An 18,088-nucleotide genomic window follows, 5' to 3' on the forward strand; every position below is an offset into this window, starting at 1 on the left:
CTTAACTGGGCACATGTGGGAACCGCCCACTCTCCCAGCTATAGCTGAGTCTATGTCCTGAACAGGACCACCTGGGTCATTGCAGAGCTGCTCTCCTTACCCCATCTGTGGATATTCTGCCTGCCTGTGGAAGCACACGCTATCCATTGTAACTAAGCCGTTCTGCTTAGGAAATATTCACTGAAAATCACGGTTCACTTCTAAGATTAAGTATTAAAGCTGGAAAAATGCTTTATTTAAAGGGTTTGGAACAACAGGCCTTTAAATGCAGACTTTTTCCCTCCCATATAAGGCTTTTAGTGTTTATTATTTTCCTGAGTCTTAATGACTTGTCAGCAAGGGTAGTACCTAACTGAGTGTTTCTTTCTCAGGAGGCTGCCTTGTGCCCCGCATCGTGCAGGGAATTTCCTCCTGGCTCATTGCACATGCAAGCCAGTGGGAAGATTCTCCCCTGGTTTCGGTCAGCTTTGCTCCAAGCTGGGAATCACTTACTTGTAGGTAAAGAAGGAGCAAGATGGCTGGTCTAACACACAGGACCCTAACGCTGACCCAACCATCCCTGGACACTATTGAAAAGGAGGGAGTAGAAAGCATCCCATGGCTGTAGGACTAGACAGCACGAGGAGGCAGCAACCCCTGGCTTGGGACTCTGTGTCTTATGTGTAGTCTCATACCCTACCTTGGCTGTTTGGGAAAAGCAGTGAGTGAGTCACCACCTGCAGGAATCTAACTTGGCAGCTTTTGAAAACAAAAGTGATGACCTTTGCTCGCTGAAGAACTTGTCTTCCTTAGCTTGAAGAGTGTGTTTACTCAGCAAATGAAGACGTGACTTTGGTACAGTGATTGTGTCCATGCTGGCCAACACGGCTGATGAAGATGCAGGAACACAGGCTCCGGGGCCGGCTGGGTACCCCGGCATGAAGCCAAGGTAGCTTGGGCAGCCATGAGCACATCTTCATGCTGCTGCTCACCCTGCCAGATGAATTAAACCCAGTGAAGGGCATAACTGCCTGTGCTCCCAGCTGTAGTGTGGATGGAGCCAACAGCTGGTATTGATCCAGAAATCTCAAGACACAGATTATACATTTGAGGAAGTTGTGGCCATGTTTTGTTCAGGAAAGTGACAGCCGTCCTACATACTAATGACCCATGAGAAGTTCAGCACAGGCTCAGATGTACGAGGGGCTCATGATCTAGAGCAAATCTGCCCCAGGGTCTGAATGTGACTGTAGGCTGAAGCACAGCACATGTTAAAATTCAAAGTGATGGGGAGACATGAATCATTTCTGTGTCTCGGCATAAGGAGACCATGAGGGAAGGTAGTTTTATTCCTCCATAAGATACACATAGCTTAATAAGGTGTGTACCCCAGTGGCCTTCACACAGATCATGCTGCACTAATGTACGAGAATTACCCTGTCTCAGCCATCCTTTCTCACCACCCAGATGTCCAGTCTTCTCTGTTACTGCAAATATTAGCTGAACACGGGCATGCGGGGCTGGGAAGAGACCTCAGCTCCTCTGCACGCTCTCTGTGCTGGGGTGTAAGCCACTTGTGGCCCAGAAGTTAAATAACTGAGTAAGGGTTGGTAAGAGCTATAGGGATATAGGAGACACTAAGTCAGGGATGTGAATATCATAAAGCACCTTAAAGGGGCTTTTGGACCAGAACTATCACGTCTCTAAACTGTAACATCATCAAAAGACCTTGGGTGTCCTTGTGACTCTCTGTGCCAATGCGCCCAAAGATAATATTTGAAATAGCTTTCCTTGTGGTCAGACTCATGGAGATCTTATGTCCAACATACAGAGATTAAACATAATGTAATGTACACACTGAGGATCAGCTGGTGAAGTGAAATAAGCAGAGAGGCTCCTGAGAGGCCAGAGGACAACTATCAATCATGTTAGTCCTGCTGAAGTCCATGTAGCCTTGCTGCTTTACAGAAGCTGAGGATCTGGCCTTGCCAGGGCAAACTAAAGGTGTACTGTGAAAACAGATGCTAATAGTAACTTCATTTGGCAGCTGAGGGCAAGAGCCTTATCCCTGGACATCGCATATATATTAGTTTGATCATTTCCATATCTCCATGGGAAAAATCCTGCTCAGATACAATTGTCTCTTTGTGAGACAATCCTGGACAAGATGCCACAAGGTGACCATGGCAGACAACCTTCCATAAACCTGGAGACATAAAACAAGCCAATGACCTACTATATGGTCATAAATATAAATTTAACGAAGGCAGCACTTATTCATTAGAGAGAAGTCAAGAAACGACTCCCAAGTCCTTCAAAGAAAGTAGATCTGTTAATGTCACTTTCCGAATCCTCTGCCTAATGCCAAAACCAAGGATGATTTCCCAAGTCAGCATGAAATACCAGTCCTTTAAAATTTACACCAGGACGCTTTCTTGCTACTGATACACCTTTAGATTGAAATCCAGATTTTTAAAGGGGCATTCAGCTAGTGTTAGGCCCAAGATTTAGCTTTTGTCACAGAACGAAAGGATGGAGGTGGCAGAATGAAGCAAGCTGTTAAAAATAAATAAAATCGGTTTAAGTGATGTTCTATAAAGAATTCCTTCTGAGATGCCAGTAACCTGGCTACAATGTCTGGCCAAGACGAGCTGTTTGTTATATGAGTGCCCCAGGTGAACCTGGTTGTAGGGGACAGAGGGCTAGAGTCTGCTGTGATGGCCAGGGGTGTAAATCAGGAGGAGGAGCTGCACTGAAGAGAGTGCAAGTGGTGAGGAAAAAGGATGATGGTTACTGCCTGAGCCATAAAAGTGGGCCCTTCATCCCCGTCAGTGGGGTATGGGACAGGGTCCTTGTCCCACCTTGGGGTAAGAGAAAGCCAAGGAAATCTGCTCTCTGAAATCAGAGAATCCCAGTGCTTCTGAGAGACAAAAGCAGGGTCTGGCACTTTTTGGGCTCCTAAGACACCTTGGGATTTAACTTTGGTGGAAGGAGTCAGCAAACCTTACACCTATATGATATTCTCTTCACCCTTTGATGCTGATTGCCTATGCGTTCCCCGACAGACACACTTTATTCCATCTGTTTCACTCTATTTTGCAGTGCTGCTCCTTGCACGAGTCTACAAAAACATGTTATGACCCAGATCCACAGCTTTGTGCTCTGCCCCACCTACTCATTCCTCTCACTGTCCTGGAGGTATTTTACACCTCTCCCAGGAGCTGCAGCTTGGCCGCTGTCACCTCAGGGAGGCTGGATGGGGGAGGAGGACGATCAAAGAGAGGCAGCGCTGTTCAGTCAGTGTGGGGGAAATAAAATAATGATAAAAAAAAAAAATCTATGCGAAGGCCAGGATTAAAATAAATAAATAAATAACTGAGTGGGAGGGCTCTATTCACCTTCTCCTTAAATCCAATTTAAATCACTCTCTACAGCCCTAATCTATATCCATAATTATATCATTTCGTACAACAAGCTTGCGAGAGGTCTTAAGAAATTTATGTAGATTAAAATTCATGGGTGCCATAGTACAGATTCCATATTATTAAGATTGATTAGGACAGCTGATGCTGTGATTAAAGAAGCCAGCGTTTACTGTTGTAATTAATTAGGTATTCAGACACAACAATAACTGCAATAACAGAAAGAATGTGCTGATCCAGCAGAAAACAGAGACTGATCCTATGTTTTATAGTCTTGCTTTACCATTTAGGAGCTGGACACTACTCCGTCAAAGACATGTTGTCCCACTGTATCTTCCTCTACACATCAAAGACGCCAAGAAATCCAGGGCATTTGTGCCCTCTGCTCCATCCTGTTACTTGGAAAAGCCCTTTTGGTAGCATCCCCAGGTTTTGTAGATGCTTGTTTGGGACAACATATAGGCCTACTATAAAATTCATATAGTTCATCCCTGGAAATTGGGATTACATTTAATATTTTCTTAATAGTCCCACATCCAAGCCCCATCCCTCATCAAGCCCTTGCTGAGATGGGTGCTGTGCAAAAACATGATAGGAGTTATGTCTGGCAATGAAGAGCTTCCAGTGGACAAAGCAAGAAAGACACAGAAGACTCAGAAATGCAGAGGTGGAGGTGGCTGGCCAAGGTGACAAATTAATTCAACAGCAGAATCAGGACCAGGCTTCCCTCCCTTTGCCTGAGGCCATAAACACATAAGTCAGGTTCAAGTTTTAAAAGCTATTAAGCCACTTAACTCTATATTTTGGGGGAGCTTACTTTAAATCACCTTTAAAAATAAAGCTCAAGGTCTTAACTCACTTAGGTGCCTCTGAAAACATCAACACAGAGCCTGATTTGTATTTACACCTTCTTCCAGATCAGAGGAGAAAGCACTTTGGCTCTGGAAAGGCTCCCACAACTGCCTTAAACAGCCTCATTCATTATGGCTGCAGCACGATTGTTGGAAGTACATGGCATCATTAAAGTAGCTTAGACTGCAATTGAAGATGGCAACTTGTTATTATATTTTTAATGAGTGCATTCCTTCACTTATTTATTTTACCAGTAAAGCGTGGTTTATGGCACGTGGCAGATTGTTACAAATGGGTCAAATAAATGTTTCCTAGTCATAATGATGTTTCAGGTGCTCACTGTTGCAGTTTTAGAACTGCTGTTACAAAATGTGAACGGGAAAGCTTTCACCCAGAGATTTAGGGTGGACAAACACAGCAGAGGCAAAGATTTCCTGGAGTAAGTAACTTAGGTTGGGGGCTGCTGAGCCAGAGACTTTTCTAGGGCATGGTGTATGTCTGGGCTGAATGCCGTGGCGCTTCTTTTCATCCTGGACCTTCCACAGGTGCAGGCAGGTCACTCTCTTTCTGTTCTCCTGATTCATCTCCTCCCTAAACTCTTCTTGTCTGACATCTTTCGGGACTGAAATGTGAGGTGTGGGTTAAGACAGTCCCTTTCTCTGCCCGCACAAGTGAAGTGATCCTGCCCAACATCACTGGATGGTGCCCGTTGTGATTGGGACTGATCCTGGGACCGACTAGCCCAGAGCAGCAGCCTGCCCGTCAGCAGAGATGCTTACTAATTGACAAGCTAATAGATAAGACTGTCATATTAGCACGCCGGCAAGTCCTAGCCCACAAAATTAGCTTGGGTAATGATAATAATTACAGATGGAATTTGAATCCTGTCTCTGCTGGCAATGGGTGAAATGGGTTACTGCCTGATGGCTCTTTGTTGAGCCAAGGAAAATGAATTGAAGGTCTCGGTTCAGTTCCTAAGACATGAGTTTCTACAGCACAGGAATTCACCCATGAGGGAGACCTTTACTGCCAATCTCAGTGGTGGCTTGGAAACAGTGGGTATAAATGTTTGGCTGCCCATTCCTACTGACCGCTAGTCCTCACCAGAGAGGGCTGGACCCCAAACAGGGTATGAAGTGGAGCTTGCTGTCTTGCTTGCCCAGAAGTACCCACAGTGTAATCAAAAGGGAGTGGGGGGACCTCTGCCGTGTCAGCAGAGAGGAGAGACAGAGCTAGTCCTGGCAGTGGTGGGCAGTTAGAAACAGAACCAGTAAACGAGGTGACATGTTTATAATGTATTGTGAGCAACCGAGGGAACTTTGCTTTTGTATTCCTCAGCAACCTAAGCCTAGACCAAATGCACTGAAGAACTCAGTGTCCTGGAAAACATTCCCCATCTGAGGCTCCACAAAGCTGCTATATCATTGGATCCATTCCTGGCTCTGGTCAAGCTGGACATCCCTTGGCCCAGGAGGAATAAGTTTGTTTGGGAGCTGTTGGATGCTATGGTGTGTATTTCTGCATCTTCCTGGGCACATCACTGGGCAGAAGACCACAGTGCAGTCCTCAGTCTTTTCTGGGGGCTCTGCTCTGTGCCACCTTCTTGTTCCCTAATTTCACTGATCCTTTGACAGCCAATCCCTTCTCTCTCTTGTTTGCTGCTCTTTGCACTCCCCATTTTCTCATCTCTCCCTCCCCTTCTCTTCCCAAGGAGGATTTATTTTTGGAACGAGCATTTTATCCAGTCCCTCACAATGCAATCCAGTAGAGCAGGAGCTGTTACTGGAGAGCAGAGCGCTGATGGTGTGAGACACAGCAGAAACCAGTGCAGATGGTCTCCACTGTTATTGTACATCACACGCTGTTACAAAAGAGGCACTGGGCTCTGGGTGGCTAAGAAGTTTTGGCAGAAGACCGCAATCCCTGTTACTATAGCTAATGTGGAAATGGCAAATACTCTTGCACTGCTGCAAAGTGACTCACAAGATCATGGCACAACAGATTATGCTCTTTGTCCCCACTCTATGTTGTGACACATTGCCATGTTCAATAGCTCTGCAAGCCGAAAGACTAAAGGGCAGGCATTAATATACAAAAAGACCAGATCTCCAAAGGGACCCAGACTAGTAGAAGGGGAAATATTTACTCCTTTGTGATTCTGTCCGTGACAAAAAGTGCACTGTGAGGGATTATGTACTGGCTGAGCTTGGAGAAGGTGAGAGCAAGACTTGCAAAGAGTATGCCTGTAAGGAACAGTTTCCTAGTGCTGCGGCATGGATCCATAGCCTGGCTGGAGCCACAGAAAGAGTGAATTCCTGCAAGCACTGGGGCTCTGATCAGAGACCTGGTGAGTAGGGACGTTCGACCTACTCCTGCCTTTGCCCCAAAGTCATGGATGGTCAGTAGCCTGACTCAAATTATACCATCTGTGTCCCTGCTCCAAACAAAGGGAATCCTAAAAAAAAAGCACAGGGGAAGACAAGGGAAAAAAAGAGTGAAACTATAGAGTAAATACAATTACATGATATAGACCTGTTTTGATAGTGCAAAGATTGGAGTTCTTGGGTCCTTTAGATGCAGCATCAAAAATATTATAGCTAGACACAAGGGTGGATGTGTAGACAAACTGCACAATTAGTAGGATTTATATGGGTCTGAATGATGTGGATGTCATGCCTCTACAGATTTTGATTGTCCTGTTTTCCTATTTTCAGGCAACAAAGAACATTCTGCTACAGGATATAATGGTGTGAACCCGCATTTGAGTTTTTTGTGGAGTATGAAAGAGTATCTGAGAGCAAAATCCAGGCTTTAAACAATATATTGCAAGTCATAATCATAGCAAGACTATGGTTATGCACCTAATACTGCAGCACTCTTGGCCACTTTCAGAATGAGAAATATACCATAAAAGAAAGTTGTTTGGAAGATACTGACTTTGGATGAGGACTGACATGTTCTTTTTGTCTCTATAATGCTAATGTAATTGCATGCTCAGCTTTAATATTTTATTTCTACCCTTTTATTTAAAAACACAGACATGCAGAACCACAGGTCAGTGCCAATAACAGATGCTACAGAGGAAAGTGTGAAAAATCCTATAATGAACAATGGAATGATGGAATAAGCTGCCCAGTGATGAAAATTTCTTTCTAACCCCAAGCAAATAGTGGCTAGCTTATATCATAAAGCATGAAGGTTTGTGTCCTTTTTACCTTTTTTCCAGTCTAATGTGACTGTGGATGTTCTCATTACCCATATAAATGTCTAATTATTTTTTTTTTTTTTTAATGCTGTTAAGCTCCAGGCCTCAATAAAGCCTGTGGCAAGGAGTAAAGTTTTGGTGGGTGCATAAACACTCATGAAAAGGAAGTGAATAAGGTGGAGCAAACACATGATGTGTCCTACACCCAAACTGCTACAAGGAACTTGCTTTCAAGGTTTCCTTGCTACTGGGGATAGGCAGAAGTAAAATAAGAGGAGAGGGTTTGGCCTGCCACTGTTCCCTTTACACCTCTGCTATAACTTAAGATGTCCCCGAGTTATTGGGAAGCTGAGCACTGAGAAAGACCAATGTGTTGCTGAAGACCCATGGAGATAAATCCAAACTTTACACAACACAGACTATTTGGATGTCAGCTTTACTGGCAGAAAGGAGCCTCTCTGCCTGCAGTGAAGTGGAGCAGGGATGGCTGTCACCTCTCAGTGTGTTAGGCTGTTGGTGTTTGTGCCGGGACTTACCGTGAATTGCTGGCTGAGCAAGTCTCTCCAAAACACAGAGAGAATCAGATTAAGGCCAGTGACTTATATACTCATGTATGAAGTATCTAACTGAAAGCTTTCTTTAATTATGGGAGTATTTGGAGGTAGTAACAAAAGCTCAAGTCATTAAGATTCATCTAGAAAAATGATCTTTTCTCTGATCTCCGCGGTAATGGCTCATAGAAGATTAGCTAAAGGGAGCTAGGTAAACCAGAAAAAAGATAGACACAGAAACGGATGAATAAGCAGAGAGGCGATAGACTGGCAAACAGGTAGATACTCAGATAGATGGATAATTGAACAGATGGCTGTATTTATATAACCTTAAAGACAGGGTGTTTTGTTGCTGCTGCAGCTGAACTCACTGAGCACACTGAGGGCTCCCTCCAATCTTCTGGTGCCTCTGTAAGCCTCCAAGAGCTCCCTGTTCCTCTAAGCTGTTACAAACATGTATATGCACGCCTAACTTTTAGCACAGTAAGCCCCTTGATTTCAATTCTGATTAAAGTTGAACTCATGGCTAAATGTTTACAAGGAGGGGAAGTGGGAAATGAAAATTATTTTTTCAATACTTCTGACACTTCTGGTCTTTGCTACATTCACAGTTTTTTTTTCAGCCACATTGTTTGAGCAGTAACTAGGTAAGACTTTTGTATTTCTACATTACGTGATATTTTTCTTTCTATCTCATAAAGTCCCTTGTTATGTTGAATTTTCTGAGTGTTCAGGACTGGCTGAGATTGAAAGAATTTTTTTCTTAGGGGTCTTGTGGGCTTTTTGGCTGGGTCATCTGACTCAGTGTTTGATTTCCTAACAGATTAGATCAACCTATGAGTCCCTCAGGGTAAAATACTCCTTTGCCAGCTGGTGGCTAGGATCGTTTAGTAACTTTTACTTAAATTTTTATTGTTATGATTGCTATTATTAGTATGCATACAGCAATGGTAAGGAATGTCTTCCTAACAGAAGTACAGCTTGGAGGAGAGGGCTATCTCAGATCCTGAGGACGCTGACAAAATGTAGGTGCACATTAAGGACTTGTAAACTGCTGAGTTCTGGGTGAGTACAGCCTCAGAGTGTCCATATGTTTGTAAGTACCGGTGTAGAGGCAGGTATGTATCCTTTAACTTCCCTCATTCATTCCTTACTGCTAGGGCTTGCAAAATCACGCCTTCAGTACTGGCATCTTTTGAGCTAGTCACAGTCTATGAATCCCAGCAGCAGTTGTCTGGTCGTGTGACACAAAAGGGTGAGGCTGACCCCATTCTGTGGCTATACTAAAGGAGCTTCAGTCTCCAGGCCTGCTAAGATGAAAGGATTTGGATGCAGTGATTGTTTTGGAGACCAGCACCTGCTGCCTGCACACATGATCTGAGACACGGATCAGTTTGGGTCAGCAGTCATATGGACCCTCTGGTCTCATCCTCCCAAAGCCATCCAGCTGCAAGGGAATCCCAACAGGAGATATCAACAGTGGGTGCTAGGAGATACAAACAGGCTTAGCGCAGCTCCTTCAAGGCTAGCCAGGAGCAAGACCCTTGAGAGTACGGCTAGGAGATCTGCCAGCATGAGCTCGGTCAGGCCTCAGATCAAATTTTAGCTAAACCAAAGCAAGCTGGGTGTCCTGACTGTATTCACCTGACAAGTCGTCCATCAGATGAGTACTCAATTCTTCAGCATAAAAATTTTCCACCTCCAACATGCCCTTGATGTCTTTCATACAGATTTAAGTGCATAACAACTGTATCTGGGTAAGACCTAACTACACCAATGCTACAGTGAGCCTTGATGGTGTGAGGTATAATCCTTCTGAGGTGTCTCGTGGTATACAAAGCCTGTGCACGTGAACAATCTCACTAAGATTGAAGGAACAGGGTCACAGCCTTGGTGTGGCTTACCTGGATAAGGGTGGATGCCATTAGCAAACACGGCTTCTGCGGCGGGCTGCCCATTAGCCTGCGGCGGGAGGCCAGTGAAACCATTCACCCCAATTGGAGATGGGATGCTAGGCACAGCTGGTGCAGTTATGCCAGGAGGCGTGCTTCCACCTGCAAGTGGGAAGGACACAAAATCAGAGCTGGTGAGTACTGAAAGCAATACCTACATGGAGAAAACTACTGACACGACAGCTGTGACCACCACACAAGAGCTTTCTGATAATCCAAGACATGAAAAATCTCCCGAGCTGTCATGCAAAGAAAGGGGCTGCCTGCCATTGCTCCTTCATTTGGAAAGCACTTAAGAAAGTCTTGCAAAACTTTCTTCAACAGAATGAAGCTTTGGCTTGGTGATCATCAAGCAATAGAAGACTATAGAAATATCACCCTTCCTCCTCAACTTTCTCCCTGGAGTATTACCTGTTTAAATTGCTAAATAAGCAGACATTCCTTTCCTAGGTGTCATTTAGCACCAGAAGCAAACTCTCAGTCCCACCTTTCTACAGCAGTTCACAGAATCACAGAATCACAGAATCATCAGAGTTGGAAGGGACCTCTAGAGATCATCTAGTCCAACTCCCCTGCTAAAGCAGGATTGCCCAGAGCACATTACTCAGGACTGCATCCAGGCGCGTCTTCAAAATCTCCAGGGAAGGGGACTCCACAACCTCCCTGGGCAGCCTGTGCCAGTGCTCTGTCACCTGAACCGTAAAGAAGTTTTTCCGTGTATTTGAATGGAACTTCCTGTGTTCTAACTTGTGCCCATTGCCCCTCGTCCTGTCACTTGGAACCATTGAAAAGAGCTAGCTCCATCCTCCTTCAACCCACCCTTTAGGTACTTGTATGCCATAATAAGGTCTCCCCTCAGCCTTCTCTTCTCCAGGCTAAAGAGTCCCAGCTCTCTCAGCCTTTCCTCATAAGGCAGATGCTCCAAGCCCTTAATCATCTTAGTTGCCCTTCGCTGGACTTGCTCCAGCAGTTCCCTGTCCCTTTTGAACTGGGGAGCCCAAAACTGGACACAGTATTCCAGTTGTGGCCTCACCAGTGCAGAGTAGAAGGGGAGAATGACCTCCTTCCACCTACTGGCCACACTCTTCCCTATGCAGCCTAGGATTCCATTGGCCTTTTTGGCGACAAGGGCACATTGCTGGGCCATGGATAATTTACTGTCTACCACAACCCCCAGATCCTTCTCCTCCAAGCTACTTCCCAGCAGGTCCGCCCCTAACCTGTACTGGTGCCTAGCATTCTTCCTCCCCAGGTGCAGGACCTTACACTTGGTTTTGTTGAACCTCATTAGGTTCTTCTCTGCCCAGCTCTCCAGTCTGTCCAGGTCACGCTGGATGGCAGCACGGCCCTCTGGGGTGTCAGCCACCCCACCCAGTTTGGTATCATCAGCAAACTTGCTGAGGATACACTCTGTCCCCTCATCCAGGTCATTAATGAATATATTAAACAAAATTGTTCCAAGTATTGACCCCTGGGGGACACCACTGGTTACAGGCCTCCAACTAGACTCTGTGCCGCTGATCATAACCCTCTGAGTTCTGTCACACAGCCAACTCTCAATCCACCTCACTGTCACCTCATCTAGCCCATACTTCCTTAGCTTCCTAATGAGGATGTCATGGGAGACAGTGTCAAAAGCCTTGCTAATGTCAAGGTAGATGACATCCACGACTTTCCCCTCATCTAGCCAACCAGTTATAACATCATAGAAAGCTATCAGATTGGTCAAGCATGATTTACCCTTGGTAAATCCATGTTGACCACTTCCAATAACTTCCTGTTCCTCAACGTGTTTGGAGATGATATCCAGAATGAGTCGCTCCATTACCTTCCCAGGGACAGAGGTTAGACTAACCGGTCTGTAGTTCCCTGGGTCCTCCTTCTTGCCTTTTTTGAAGATTGGAGTGATGTCGGCCTTCCTCCAGTCCTCAGGCACCTCTCCTGTTCTCCATGACCGTTCCTCTCAATTTCTCTGGATATATCAGCTTTGTGGGTGTACCAATTTCCAGAACTATTCTATCTGCACTCTCTCATGAATACACATTTCCTGTACAGCTCATTATGAACTTTCTCAGCACCAGGGAACCTTAAAAGGTTTGGCAAGTTGATTTGTATCCTAAAGACAACCAATGACACTTTTTTTTTAGTGTCACTGTTTGGCCAAAGCTTGACTTTGTAGAGTTTTAGCAGAGATCTCCCATTCAACAGGAGCAAAATTTGGGCTAGATTTGTTTCTTTCATGGAATCGTGTTCCTCCCCTTCTTCCCAGATGCATCCTGTAACGCTGTTACTTCAGAAGAACAATTTAGTCTTTATGTTTTGGGTGGGATCTCATCACCCACTGGTAGAGAATTCTTACATTTCTAAAGGGAGAATTAATCTCTCTGATACCTCATTGTCTTCTCCTATGTATGTTTAAAATGTCTGGGCAGTTTGTGCTTCTTGCAACATATTCAGGATGTTTTGGAGGGCTAAAAATAAGTTTTCAGTAAGTATGAAATCATATTTTTCTCTTGCCAGCTGTGGCTAGGAAGTTAAACTATATTATTTTCAACCATATCTTTCTGTGTCAAGATATCCTACTGATTGAAAGCACCATTTTTTGCAGTAACCTTTTTTTTTTAAAACAAATTGCAGATATTTTCTTCACCATAGCAGCATTCCATGATGGTTTAGTCCAGTAACACACTTTAATGACTGCTTAAATCTGTGTTGGTGCTTTAAGAAAGCCAATACAAATGCATTAGATGCTTTAGTATGTTCTGATTTGAGTAGTCCAAAAAGCAGGCAATATTTCAGCTCTTTTCTTATATCGTGAGCAGAGAAGCTGTTGCTTTCCCTTCGCTTATTTAAATGGTGTTGGCCTTTAAAAATGTCCTCTGTGGAGGTACAGGGAGCCAGAGGTGGCAACTGAAGTCCAAAGGCAATGCTCTTAGCATATGCCATCATCTTGCAAATCACAAAGGCTAGTTAAAATTTCAGTTGCTTTTCTGTATCTCTCCTTTATTTGCATAGACAATGTAAGTAATTTTTTCTAAAATTGCAGCAAGGGATTTATGCTTGCTATTTTGTGTGCATCTAAGGAGTTCAGGCATATTCATTATAATTCTTTAATTTTCTTCTTATAAAGACCCCGCCCCCACGTGTTCCCCTCCCCCCCCCCCCCCGAGAGGTCAGATCCTCAGCTGGAGTAAAACTGTCATAATGTCACTGCAGACAATAAATGGCAGTGATGCACGCCACTTGTGGGTTTCATCCCTGGTTTGAGATCTTTTGCTGCATCTACACCAGTTGCAGATTTACAACATGGAGGAAGGGAGAAGAGAAGGAAGGAATCCTAAATGAAGTTTAGCTTCTAGCCCTCCTGTGCAGTCAGCAGAGTGGCAGACCCACTGCAGACCCACTTTTCACCCTGATTATACACATGATAGGATAAATGCAAATCCTGAACCAAACTTTCAGAGATGTCCATTTAATTGCCTTGCAATTATGGACTATCGTGTGAGATAAACCTGATTCTTGATGGGGAACTGTCAAAATGCCAGCAGACAGCATAAAGTTTTTATGATCTGAACTACCCACTGGGACTGCCTACTGCTCTCCATTGACTGCAGGCAAGCCAGGTGACTAGTTTAAACCATATATCTAACTTTTGTACTGTTAAAGCCAGGTGAGACGGATCCTGTGTCTAGTCTGTTAGATTTGCCTAGATCCAAAACTCTTTAAGTTCCCAGATCCCATGGGAACTTGTTAGCCCGAATGAACTCATGGCTATGTCTCAAGGAACTCACCCCCTTAGAGGCGAGATGCACAGAAAACTAGATGGATTAGGAGGCCTGAAGATACCAGTACAGAGGCACTGTACTTAGCCAATACCTCCAAAGCCACTTCTGGGTTACCAGTGTCCTTTTTCTAGCAGAATTTTTCTTTTGCTTAGGAAAGATCAAACCACTTTTTTTTTTTTTTTCAATGTTCCAAACACTTTTTCTAATGCTTGGCTTTCAGAGAACTTTGAAATGTTTCATTTTCATTCCAAGTCAGAACAAAGATATACTTCAATGACTGGAAATCCTGCTATGAAGCAGAATGATCATTTTCCATTTGGCTTTCTGAATGCTAACAAAAGCCAGCAGGAGAATTCATGTTAGGCTTCAGATATCTCCTGGCTACTCAGAAATCACTGCTAGTGTTGTAGGCTTGCTTGCTCAGACGTTATGTGAAACATTTTCTATGCGTCTTATCTCAAGCTTTGTGAGTGTTGTAGTAATACAAGGAATCATTTCAAAGTCTAAACATTTCACCCAAGGAATAATTGTCAATGGACATTTCCACAACCCATTGCAGAGTTTTTTCATGAAGGAAGTTACCCATTCAAGGTAAATCTGCAATAAAGCCAAAGTGCATAGGCTCCACAATTGAAAATATGTCATAAGGAGAGTGCGAAATCTGCCACCATGAAAGAGATCAGGGGATTATCTAAACCAGCATCTTATTTTCCATAATGACCAGTCACGGGTGCTCTGGAAAGAATGTAAAACATATAAGCCTTCCTCTCCTGTATTCTGACAATAAGAGTTTAACACTCCCCAAAAGGAACCCGGCACATCAGAAGAGGAGCAGAGCTTACACTGAAGAAGGGCTGGGATATTTTTCATTTGCTGGATATATGACAGGCACAGAATTTGGTTGTTGTACTGTTATTTACACACCTATGTTACAGAACTTGCTCATTCTCAAGACTTATTTATATGCAAAAGAGCTTGTGCTCTTCTGTGGTAAGGCCATCACAAACCACTGCCTGGATTCAGCTTTCCAGGTCCTGAGAGCATTTGAATTCCAGGCAGCCTTTGTTTGACTCTCTCTACTCTCACCAACACAAAACAAATCTAGCTAATGCAAATATGATAATCTTTCCAGCAGTGGGTTTAAAGGGTGCACATATAATTAAGCCACTTTTCTATTTGGATTTGCAGTAGCTCCATCGACTTGTTTATACATTTATCATTGTGTAAACATATATTTTGAAATGTGTGGTATAAGAATTTTGAGTTAAGCACTTTTCCTTGGCTCTCCATAAGTTCATGTGGAATGAGATCTGTCTTTCTTTCTCTCTCTCCTTGTTTTTCTCCCTCGTATTCTAACGCAAGCAAGGGAAAAGATATGTATCCGATCAGTAGCTGCTGACATTGTTCCCAGCCACAGATTGCAAAGAGACGCTAAGCTGTGTGTGAACGGGGAGGTTTTCTTTGGCAGATGTGTTAGCAGAGCTCAGTTCATGGGGAACGGCCCCCAAGCCTGCACTGTTTCTGTGCCTTATCTCCCTACCATCCAGTATTACTCAGCCATGAGGCATCCTTCCTGGCTGCTTTGTCAGACAGTCCTTTCCTGCTCCAGGGCTGGTGCAGACCTCTCCATGTTCGGATACGAAGCTGCTCCTTTCCTCTCTTACTGCTCTGTTTTGCAGGAGTCCCAGATCCTGCTCTGCCCATCGCTGCCTGCACCAGAGTTGGTTCAGGTGTAGCTCGCTCCTCCCATGTCTCAACCCAAACCTTTGTCAAGCTGGTCCCCTCTAGGCCTGCTTGATGCTCCAAGGTTCACACAAGGGCATTGGTATGCCACATCTTTCTGAACACAGTCCCATCGCCAGTGCCTCTCGTAGGAACAACCTGCATCACCCCAGGGACCCTTTTATCCCAATGTGTCCCTTAGAAATGGTCCTCTGAAGAGGTACCTTTAAGTGCTTTGCTTCCTACCAGCCTCAGTGGTATATCGCAAAGCTGTCAAAATTCTCATTTCTTTCCTGTCACGCTTTGGCCCCCGCTTTCCCTGCTGTCCTGCTTCCCTGCTGTTAGACCACATGCCACTCCACGACTACCAGCCCTGACAGTCCCTTGGCCTGTTCCCGCCCAGATGACTTCCTTGTGCTTCAAGGCCCAGGAAAGCCAGTGCTGTTTCCACTTCAGCTTAATCTTCTGCCCACTGAATCACACTGCAGCTCCTAGCATGGGCTTTTTCTGACACCTCACAGCCTGGCCAGATCCTGGCAGCCCTTCACTGACTGCCTATCTTTGCTCCAGCAGTCAGAAACCCTCTCACCAAACACTTGCATTCCAGGTAGCACAAGTGGTCTTCCCTGAGTACCTCTTGTCCTGTTTCACAATACGGGAAAGGCTTATGTGTCCCAAAGACATAGCTCATCTTGTTCATGAAGTTGCATCTCACCACAAACCTTATTTTCTTTGTCTTTGGACCAGCCTGACTGTGACAGCACCAGCACTGACCTCTTGGACATCTATATGCACCACCAATAATCCAGTGTAGGTCACTGGAGGTGTTTTGTGCCATTTGGAGGGTGCTCAGAGCTACAGGAAAGTTGTGTAAGGGATAAGGCTGAGAGGGAAGGGTCGTGGCTGAGAGTCCTTTTCAGTGCCTTCCCTGCCAGCACCCTTCCTCCTCCTCAACAAGACCATTACATTCTGGTGGGTTTCAACCCTCTTGCTTTCCTCATCTACCAGTGAGTGCCACTCAGGGTGGGACACAGCTAACCCAACAGCCCACTGCTGGTGAGCCCTTTGACTTTGCCCTTACAACAATTTCATGATACAGATGCTGACCCCCAGCTGGCCCCAGCCCTGGCAGAGGTGGTAACTGCCTTTCTCTGCCCCTTTTCCTCTTTTCCAGACCACAAAAAGATCTGGTTGACTTCACTCCTCACTTCTGGTGGCCTTTACCAGCAAGGCCAACATTTCCCTAAACACCCACTGGGGCTCAACCTGTCAACTAACATGTCCTGCCAGGTCTCCTCTGGGATGTGGCAAGATTTTCCTGCCTTTTGCCCTCTCCACCCCACCAGTCCCTTACCTGAGGTTGGTGTCATGGGGGCTGCCGCCAGGCCGTTCATGTTCAGAGCCGCCATCTGTTGCATCTGGGCCGCAGCAAAGGCTGCCATGGGGTTCAGGTAGCCGCCCTGCGCCACCGACGCCATGATCGCTGCTTGCTGCTGCATCAGCTGGAACAAAGAGAGCAGGGAAAAAATATCACGCGATCACCAGCAGGGCATCCCGCGGCACTGGTACGAGGATGGGGACATGGTGAGGGTGTGAAGCATCCCTCTGTTTGGAGATGTCAGCTCACCATGCATGTGGTACACCCCAGCCTTGGCCTTCCTTCTCACTATAGGGGCTGGAGGCAAAGTGCATCTTTGCATCTTGAGGTCTTTATGGTCCCCACCCCCACGATCCATTCACCACTGTGGAGGTCTCCCATGAGTTAGACTCAGTCCTCTGACTACCTGACCCTTTCCTGATGTGAATGGCAAAGAAAAGACTTTATAAGTTCCTGAGCCGAGAGGTTTCATGGTTTATATCGCTTATAACAAAGCTCTGGGAAAGCACTGGTGGCTGCTGATGGGAGACCGTTATGTGGAGCAGTGGGGAGAAGGGATCCTGTCTCCAGAGCAGCAAGCTTAGCTAGTTCTCTGGGGATAACTTGATTTGTTTTAATAAGTCAGTGACAAAAATCAATTTTTCTTATACTGCTGGGAGGCCTCTGGTGGACACTGAGAAAAACCATGACCAAACCTTCTAACCCGATTACAGCACCTATTTCTAACACAACCTGCCAGAGACTCCTGGAAGAGCTATACAAGAGAAGGGATCTCCCCTACTTTAGCAAGACTAATACTGTGTAGCGGGAAAACACCTTCCCTGTGGTTTTGATCTGGGATTACTTCCTGAATTTTATTTTTTTTCCCCAGAAAGTGATCAAAATGCTGCTTCTTTTAGGGCATCTACAAAAGGCACAAATGAGGAACCCAGGCTATATTTTCAGGCATCTGGGGGTTAAAATTTTGAAGCAGGAGGGTGGTGAATGGTTATGCATGCTGGAAGTGTTTCTGACATTAAAACCAGACTTTGCTATCATCAGACTTTGTTATTATTATTTCACACTCTGAAGCTAGCACGCAGTCATTGCAGCTCATGTGTACAGTATGGCTGCAGTGAGCTTGTGGAATGTTCCTGGTGTAAAGGAGAAGGCAGCTTGGATGAAGTTGCCTCTTGTCCCCTTCCCTGGAGCTGTACGAAGAGCCAGAACAGGTACGTCTGAATCCGCATCCAAACCCCAGTA

At 45.1% G+C, this 18,088-nt stretch overlaps 1 protein-coding gene across 14 annotated transcripts in view; it reads right to left on the bottom strand.

Annotated features, from left to right (window-relative positions):
• The window catches only part of CELF4 (CUGBP Elav-like family member 4), a gene marked incomplete at both ends in the record, with an annotated part of 693,394 nt that overhangs the window by 31,564 nt on the left and 643,742 nt on the right, over positions 1 to 18,088 (bottom strand). For 9 of the 14 annotated variants that reach the window (XM_082496999.1, XM_082496989.1, XM_082496996.1 and 6 more), the window contains 2 exons: positions 9,914 to 10,063; positions 16,823 to 16,970. In XM_082496999.1, the coding sequence (XP_082353125.1) occupies positions 9,914 to 10,063; positions 16,823 to 16,970 (298 nt within the window). The remainder of the gene's footprint in view (positions 1 to 9,913; positions 10,064 to 16,822; positions 16,971 to 18,088) is intronic. The other 5 variants (XM_082496991.1, XM_082496998.1, XM_082496993.1 and 2 more) reach the window with 1 other exon arrangement.

This window comes from Vanellus vanellus (assembly GCF_965231255.1).
Source record: "Vanellus vanellus genome assembly, chromosome: Z".
Taxonomy (NCBI): Eukaryota; Metazoa; Chordata; class Aves; order Charadriiformes; family Charadriidae; genus Vanellus; species Vanellus vanellus.